Source organism: Caenorhabditis briggsae, assembly GCF_000004555.2.
Source record: "Caenorhabditis briggsae complete genome, chrIII, whole genome shotgun sequence".
Lineage (NCBI taxonomy): Eukaryota > Metazoa > Nematoda > Chromadorea > Rhabditida > Rhabditidae > Caenorhabditis > Caenorhabditis briggsae.
The window spans coordinates 10,603,855-10,612,618 of record NC_013490.2 but is presented as its reverse complement, the minus strand read 5'-3'; the positions used below and the strand labels follow the sequence as shown (position 1 = coordinate 10,612,618).

General features: G+C 35.7%; 2 protein-coding genes across 2 annotated transcripts in view; both read right to left on the bottom strand.

Moving 5' to 3' along the window:
- Positions 1 to 4,622, bottom strand: part of Cbr-nhl-1 — a gene marked incomplete at both ends in the record, with an annotated part of 14,555 nt that extends 9,933 nt beyond the window's left edge. The window contains 7 exons of the mRNA XM_002642362.1: positions 771 to 905; positions 953 to 1,161; positions 1,206 to 1,365; positions 1,657 to 2,000; positions 2,046 to 2,187; positions 3,563 to 3,672; positions 4,581 to 4,622. Of these exons, the coding sequence (XP_002642408.1) occupies positions 771 to 905; positions 953 to 1,161; positions 1,206 to 1,365; positions 1,657 to 2,000; positions 2,046 to 2,187; positions 3,563 to 3,672; positions 4,581 to 4,622 (1,142 nt within the window). The remainder of the gene's footprint in view (positions 1 to 770; positions 906 to 952; positions 1,162 to 1,205; positions 1,366 to 1,656; positions 2,001 to 2,045; positions 2,188 to 3,562; positions 3,673 to 4,580) is intronic.
- A 1,441-nt stretch (positions 4,623 to 6,063) lies between these two features.
- On the bottom strand, positions 6,064 to 8,661 carry CBG26008 (the record flags this gene model as incomplete). The annotated part of the gene is made up of 7 exons (XM_045244366.1): positions 6,064 to 6,238; positions 6,306 to 6,498; positions 7,106 to 7,206; positions 7,252 to 7,562; positions 7,610 to 7,680; positions 7,733 to 7,874; positions 8,629 to 8,661. The coding sequence occupies 7 exons, from the start codon at positions 8,659 to 8,661 to the stop codon at positions 6,064 to 6,066; spliced, it is 1,026 nt and encodes a 341-aa protein (XP_045098578.1).
- Between the last annotated feature and the right edge of the window lie 103 nt (positions 8,662 to 8,764).

Here is an 8,764-nt window from a genome sequence, read left to right as displayed (position 1 = left end):
GTTCGAGAGGATGAATTGGAGTCAACGATCGTTGAAGTTGATAGGAGAGATGGGGTAGCTGAGGAGTTACGAAGTCGATTCCAAGCTTCCTCTTCTAGTTGCTGACGGCGTCGGTAACGGATCGAGCTCTCGTCTGGTTCGGGAAGATTTCGATGACTGAAAAAGATAGAGGATGAGAGGGAGGAGACTACAGAGTAACTAAATAGGTAAGAGTTGAGAGCATAGATGAACATAATTGATTTTTACGTATACAAACTGAATATAGTAACAGCCAATGAGGCAATAGTTAGCATTCTCGAGTCCGGAATGTGCCGTATTTGCTCTAATAGAAGGCCACCCAAGCCATCAACTGTGAGCTCAATTATCTCGGTTCCTGTCGAAAATACAAAACGTTCAACTGATAAATTGTTTATCATAACATCGCAAATATTTTATCAATTGACAAAATTTTGATATCTCTCATAGGAACCGTTATATTCGAGTTCAAAGATGAAGGTTTGGGTGGGCTTCTAATAGAGGCAATACACTAACCTTTCTGTGGTTCAATTCTATACAGATGTATACAGAAACATACTAGACAATAGTTATAACAATTTTAGTATCACGGTCTATCTAAAACTAAAATTATACAGAATCTGGATGAACACGATTGGATGCCTGAACGGACGAAGATTTGACCTTAACACATTTATTAAGGTTAGTACTATGAACTACAAACTAAACTATTTGAACTCGAAAAAAATGTTAGTACCAAAAACACTCGAACACACCTGTGTCTAGATGAGGTTCGATCGTTTTCCCGTTCCCGCATACTAGCTCTCTCGTCGGCTTTCACACGATAACTATCACTTTCCAATGGTAAACGGAATGGTCGAGGGAGGTAAGATTGTTCGAGGGGTAGGTATCTGAAAACATTCTTTTATTTTGAAGACAACTTTTATTTAAAACGAACCTTCCAGAGAACTGTGGAACTAGAACACAAAGCTCCCCAGATGTGGCGATAGCTGCTGGAAGTTTTGCAGCGTCGTCTCCAGCTGAGAATCTTAGTTTTCTATTGAAAAGTTCGTCAGCGTCGGGTTGGAAGTTCCTGAGATACTCCAGGCCTTCTGTGAATGTGTTTTTCATTCGGACCAAGTCAGCATCCTCAATTGCACATTCTCCCTGAAATATGTCACAATGACAATAATCCAATACGGTAGTCCCACCTTTATAGCGGCATCAAGTCTAGAAACCGCTTCACTCATATTGGAGCTTTCGATTTCTAGAACATCACGAAGATTGCTCATGGTTCGAGATTCCGTGGCTTGGAAAGTGTCGATTTCCATTAAGAAGTTGTCTTCTTTCTTTTTCAGCTCTCGTTGATACCTGAAATTTTAAACCGTCATTGTCGAGAAACACCGAACTTAAAAAGCACATTTTCAGATATGCGCCTTTAAAGTCTGAGAAGATGCGGACAGCCTGCGAGCCTCTTTTAAGGAGTATATCGGAAAAACTGTGATAGTCATAAAAACAGTGTCAACTACAAAATTCTGTAAAATTTTACGCTCTTTTGGTTTTTGAGATATAAATCTCTGTAAAAATAGTGGTATTATTGGAATAATTATTTCAAGCCCTAATTTAAATTTAATTTTTTTCTGAATTCAAAATGCTGCTCACCTATGAAAATATTCTTTGACTTCTGCTTTCGTTGTTTCACAATTCAAAGTCATCATATCCATCCCCTTTGACAGATTATCCGACGCTTCTGTGATTCGATTTGCCAACCGCTTCACCTGATTCAAAAGTCTTGACATATCTCTTTTCAACATGTCCATATGAGTCTGTCTACATTCTTTACACGCTTTTCGATCACAATGGGCACACGGCTCACAGTCCGCTTTCTCATCGCAAATTTTACATCGTTCCAGATTGTACCGATGAATATATTCTTCGATTTCTGCAGCGGATTCTGGAGTCGCTTGCAGGTGAATCTCAAGAAATCCCGTCAGTGTGTAATTTGGCTGAAAATAAGACGCTGTTTTTTAATCGAACCAGAAGAATGGTACCTGAAAAGCCTTTACTCCGTCATATGGAATATTGTGCTCTGCTCGGCATTCTGGACATTTTAGATTCCGGTGCAAAGTGTCTGCACATGATTCCAGACATGGATAACAAAAGGTGTGTTGACAAGGAAGTAATTTTGGTTGTCTGAAAATTTATTGGATCTACAGACACACAGACAGACATAAAGTTCCCCTTTTCCTCTCGAAGAATCTTCAAAGAGCATCCCCAATATCATCTTCTTCCTCTATTCCCCGAGGTGTAATACACACACTTTGCATCTTTTTGTTGAATTGAAAGATAGTTGAAAATCAGTAGAGAGCGAGAGAGAAAGATGGGGATTTCTCCGGTTGTAAAAAAGAGAAAAAGATCAAGAAAAGTAGGAGAGAAAAGAGCCGTTCGCTCGCTGGACAATATCACAAACCTATTATCAGTTGACAAAATTTTTATATCTGTCATATAAACCGAGATATATGGGCTCAACGTTAACGGGTTGGGTGGACACTCTATAGAGTGTTTACGGTAGTTTGAATTTCCTGAAATTACGGTTATCATGCTCAGCTTGTGAAATTGAAACAAGCGATTTTGAGAATTAGCGATTTTGAAAATCCTTGCCCAAAATTTTGGAACTTGTCATTTTCTTGTATTGTCAAACTTCTAGCATTGCGGAATATGAAAGTTTGAATATCGCAGAATTAATTTGAACTGCAGTTTTAAGATCTTAGAATCTAACAAATGTAAGAGAGAAACCTAAGAAGTATGAAAATTTTAAAGTATCTATGTTTTGGCAATCACAAAACTATACTTTATAATTTTTTAGACTAAACAGTCGTGTTTTTTATTTGCCAGCTCCGCTACCGTAGCTCTAATAGAGACATCTCCCTATGCGTGCACTTTGAGCTCAATTATCTCGGTTAATGTAAGAGATATCAAAAATTTGTCAACTGAAGAAATATTGGTGATATAATGACAAACATCTTATTTTTTTTAGATCTTTTATAGGACCCGAGATAATTGAGCTCAAAGTTGACGCTATCTTCTCATTGTTTCAATGATGCTTCTTGCAAAATTTTATTCTCAAATCTTATACCCCTCTAGATTTTTGATATCTATTGACTCAAACTCTGATGTCCGGTTCCCTACCACTAAATCTACAAAAAAAATCTTCCTACCAATACCAGATCGTGATCAGATCGTGTTGTTGATCACTCAAAATCCCCGCACCCAAAAGCAATAATTATTGTTATTGTTTTGTCTTTGGAGAAAGAAAGGCAAATAATATAGTGTTGTTTATCATATAAGCCCATCATTTCCTCTTTTCAAAGTCTAGATTTTCAGTGAGTCCTAATCACCGAGAGGTACTAGAAAGAGGTCATAAGATAGTGGTCAGAAAGAGATAGACTCAAGTCACATGCTCTTGAAAATGTACTGATGGGTGTTATTTTTCGTCAAGCTCTTAACAAAACTTTGTCAAAACGAACAGGCCAGCTGATTGGTGAGATCATCACAGGGACACACTTACTTGTAGCGATCGAGACAAATCGGACACGTCAGCAACTGTTCGATCTTCTCGAGAGGGTTCACGAAATCTGCTGGTCGACTCGATGGTGGACGTGACATCAGCTCGCGCATCTGAAGATCATGAGATTGGATTGAAATTTGGGAAGATGGACGCGTTGGAACTTTTTGAGTTAGCTAAAAACCTGTATCAGAAGGGCCCTCCGAGAAGAGCTTGGAGAAATAGACGGACCGGTCCTCTTAATAGAGGTTTTAGGGATTAATGAATTTTTCTTTGATGCCAGAAAATTAGTAGCCAGAAAATTAGCGAATTCCTAAATTAATTCTAAAAAACCCAAGTCAAAATTTTCAGTTTTCAAAAACCCTTAGATTCCAAGAATTCAGGAAAATTTTTCCATTTCAGCTGGATCAGTGCTCAAGTGTTTTGTAGACTTCATATCAGTTTAGGAAAATTTAGAAAATTTCTCCAGGAAACAACAGAAAAAGGGCCTAAAATGGTTCTGGAACCATCTGGAACGTAAAATTCTTACTGAAATTGTCCAATGTGAAAAAGAGCTTTCAAAAAATTGGGACGTTCAACATTTTTCGGAAACATCGAAAAATGTAGTTTTATGATTTTCAGTATAGTTTCAGTTTGAAAATCCTAATTTTTATATTTATTTCGTGATTTATAACTTGCCGTAATGCTATAATAGATGTCCACCCTATAGGTACCCTTTCAGCTCAATTATTTCGGTTCTTTTTGAAGACATAAAAAGTTTTCAACTGTTGTTTGTCATAATATCATCAGTTTCTTATCAGTTGAGAGATTCCTGATATCTTTCATAGGAAGACAGACAAATGAGCTCAAATTAAACGTATAGGCTGGGCTTCTTTCAGAGCATTTGAGGTTTTTTCTTTTTTCTCAACTAATGATCAGTTCTGAAAAGTTTCAAGCTTGGGTTTTTTAACTTTTTGAAGAATTTAGAAACTTTTAAATAACAAAATTACGAAATCAGGGGTTCTCCAAAAATGACACTTACCTTTTCGCGAGCTTCTGCCTCATTTTGTGGAGAATTGCTCATTAGGAGATAACTTTAATTGAAAGATTTCCTTGATATTTTGAAATCTGAGGATTCAGGAAAACGAATCAAAAATAATAAAATAATAAAGTGGGGTGTACTTGGAGAGAGTTGGTTGAATGGGGATGGGGCGATGAGTGTGCGGAGTGCTCCCGGGAGCCAATCGAGAGATGAGAGACGACAGAGTGGTTAGACAAAGAGATCTGGGAAGATGAGAAAACAAGAAAAAGACGCCCCCAGAGAAAGAGATAGACGGGACGGGCTCCCAGCAGCAGCAAATATACTGGCCGACGATATCAATTGAAAGGAAAAGAGTACTGCGTGGGGTTGCTGCGCAAATGGATCTTTTCGGATTTGCGAAGAATAGTTCGGTTTTTATTCTCCTTTTGTTTGTATATTTACTCATCAGTTTTGAAACCGATGGAAATTTTGAAAAAAATGTGGGAGAAGGTTAGAGAAGGATAAGATATGCCAACTGGTTTGGGGCCGGGAAGTGTTGGAAAAAGTGCCAATTGGTTTGGAAACGTGTGATTCGTCTTGAGCAGGGAGAGTCTGAAAAGACGAGGCAGGGCGTGAAGAGTGTCCGAAACTCATGAAATCGGATATCAGAAAAGTTCCGATTTCAAGTATTCGAAAGAGATAGAGATATTTCTGTATGTCTGCGAGTATCTTAAGTTTAATTTATGATTTTTGCATTTTTGTCATTTTTTAGTAATCTTTAAAATCGAAATATTCTGAGATTCCCAGCATTTGACTCGAAAAGTTTCAACGAACTTTTGTATCTTCTCGTGGTTCTTGTTCTAAATGTTATTCTGGTACAAAAAATTGAGACCTTTGGCCATTTCTGAATTTCCGATTTTTTTTTCAGTTCTGAAATTCTGAAATTCAAAACTCTGATATTTGGAAATTTGGAAATTTAAAAAAATTCTGAAATTCTGGAATTCTGCAGTTTCGAAATTATAAAATTCCGAAGTTCCGAAATTCCGAAGTTCCGAAATTTTGAAGTTCTGAAATTCTGAAACTCTGAAATTCAGATAATTTTAAATTGTGAAATTTCTGAAATTCCGCAATTCTAAAATTCTGAAATTCTGCAATAATGAAATTTTGAAATCCGGAGATTCTGTCAGTTTTTACAGATATTTCAAGTTCCGATCTTCTTCATAATAACTTTTCTCTGGATATCAATTTTTCTGTATTTTTAAAATTTCAAAAAAATTGTATGTCTGTGTGTCTGTCAATTTTCGATTATTCAAATCTTGAACTACCAGCTTCATTATTCTCAAATTTCAAATCGCAGAACCCAAATAAATATCAATCCCAAAAAATATGTCAAGTCAAGAATCCGAAAGTCCAAGTTGTCCTTCGTATTGTTATTAGGTGGTTGGTTCTGAAAAATGTATAAAATTAATTATAATTTTCTCATAATCAAATATTCTGACATATATCAAGAATGTCTCGATTTAATTTCCTTATAAATGAAACTAACTTTTCCAACAGAACTTAATGCGGTTGAATTAGTTACATTACTTCCACCCTTCCCAGAATCCACTGAAAATTCAGAAGTCGTTGCCGTAGTATGGTTGGCCTCTTGGGTTGGGAGAGCTGAACTCGTGCGATTCCTGAAAAAAACAAGACGCAGGTGAAAACTAAAAACTCTAGAAACCCTCACCACAAATAGATTCCGACACGTCTCCAATTGTAATTTGACCAAGTTTGTATAGATTTTCGCAGGTGTCTAGAGGTAATTGAGTGAGTAATGGATTGGAAAACGTATAAAGAACATCTGGATATTTGCCAAAATATGGAATAGAGGAAAGATTTGAAAATTCGATTTCCGCCAAATTTGGATTATCCTGGAGGAAGATGACCGGAAGAGTTGCTGAAAAAAAAAAACAAAATTCAGAGAGAAAATGAATTTTCTGGAATTTTTGAGATTGATGGATGTGTGATTTGTGTCTCTAGTTTGAAACCAGTGTGTGTTTTCCATAACGGTTGGTGGACTTGCAAAAGTTAGGCCACCATGTTAAACGACCTAGAAAAACTTTGCAAGTTAACTTTCAAGCCATTTCTAGGCCATTCATCATGGTAGCCTAGAAAACTCAATTTGCAATAGTTAGGCCACCATGTTAAAATGGATTAGAAAACCCACCAGGCAAGCATCAAACCATTTCTAGGCCATTCACCATAGTGGCCTAAAAAACTCCGCTTGCGAAAGTTAGGTCACCTTTTAAAAATGAACTGGAGAACACACCGTGTTGGACCATTTCTGGACCATAAACTACGGTGGCCTAGAAAAGCCACAGTTGAGAAAGTTTGGCCACCATGTTAAAATGACCTAGAAAACACATCAGGTGCATGTTAGATCACTTCTGGACCATCAGCTACGATGGCCTAGAAAACTCAACTCGCGAAATTAGGATACGATCTTAAAATGACTTAAAAAATATATCGGGAGAATATCGAGCACAGAATCTGAAATCACTCACGCTGAAAATTATAAATCCTCCAAAGATTCGGGAATTTCAAAGCGACAATATCCGATTGAAAAACAATAATGGATCCCAAAATTTGTTCGATATCATTCAATCTGAAAATTCTTACGGTATTTGAGATCCTCAAATAATTTTCCAACCTGTCATGAAATTCTGTCTGATTGTATTCTTTTGTGCCATTTAAAACTAAGGAATCTGTCAAAACTTGGCATCCAGATACAATGTTTGTTTGGTCGAAGAAATCAAAGCTGTCGAGTCTACAATAGATTCTGTAATTTTTTGGGTTACTGTAGTTGAGACTCCAAGACCCACTCGTCGGATCACAAATTTGAATATGAGGAGCATAGAACTTTTCAGTTTTCAAAAAGTGTTCCAATTCTTCTTCTGTTATACATAATGACGGATTATCAACCAAATAAATGCCATACTCTGACTTTTTGGTTACAATAACCTGGAAAATATCGGATTTCTTTTTTTCTTTAGACTTTATTTGCTCACCTTCTTCAAACTTGTGAAGTACAACCTACGCAGCAGACTATTTTTTGCAATTGTTATTATATTTCCATAGGCTGAAAATATGAAACATGGAGTTTAGAGAATCGGATTTTAGGAGATTTTTACATGAACAACTGGATGAATTTCCAGTTTGAGAGTACTGTAGCGTTTCCAAATTTGATAAAAGGGCAAGAGATGTGAATCCGGAATTGGCGATTGTTATGCAACCAACTATTGTTGTTACATTTTGTAGTTTGTATTCAATGATCTAAAAAACATTTTTGGAATTAAAAGAAGCTTTTATTTTGGAATTTCGGAATTTTAGAGTTTGAAATTCAACATTTCAGAATTTCAGAACTTCGCAACTTCAGAAAATTCAAAAATTCGGGAATTCAGAATTTCATAATTCCCAAATTTCATATCCTCAAAATTTCAGAATTTCAGAATTTCAGAATTTCAGAATTTCAGAATTTCAGAATTTCAGAATTTCAGAATTTCAGAATTTCAGAATTTCAGAATTTCAGAATTTCAGAATTTCAGAATTTCAGAATTTCAGAATTTAAGAATTTCAGAATTTCAGAATTTCAGAATTTCAGAATTTCAGAATTTCAGAATTTCAGAATTTCAGAATTTCAGAATTTCAGATTTTCAGAATTTCAGAATTTCGGAATTTCAAAATTTCAGAATTTCAGCATTTCAGAATTTCAGAATTTCAGAATTTCAGAATTTCAGAATTTCAGAATTTCAGAATTTCAGAATTTCAGAATTTCAGAATTTCAGAATTTCAGAATTTTCAGAATTTCAGAATTTCAGAATTTCAGAATTTCAGAATTTCAGAATTTAAGAATTTCAGAATTTCAGAATTTCAGAATTTCAGAATTTCAGAATTTCAGAATTTCAGAATTTCAGAATTTCAGAATTTCAGAATTTCAGAATTTCAGAATTTCAGAATTTCAGAATTTCAGAATTTCAGAATTTCAGAATTTCAGAGTTTCAGTCATTCAGAACATTTCAAAAATAACCTCATATGGTGGCATTGTAGATTCCAATCCCATTTGTATATGCCCATAAATCGTTGTACAATTATCGGGAAGCTTATCCAGCTCACATAATGGACAGTAACAATCTACAGTAATCCTGATTACTGTACCCTTTGCT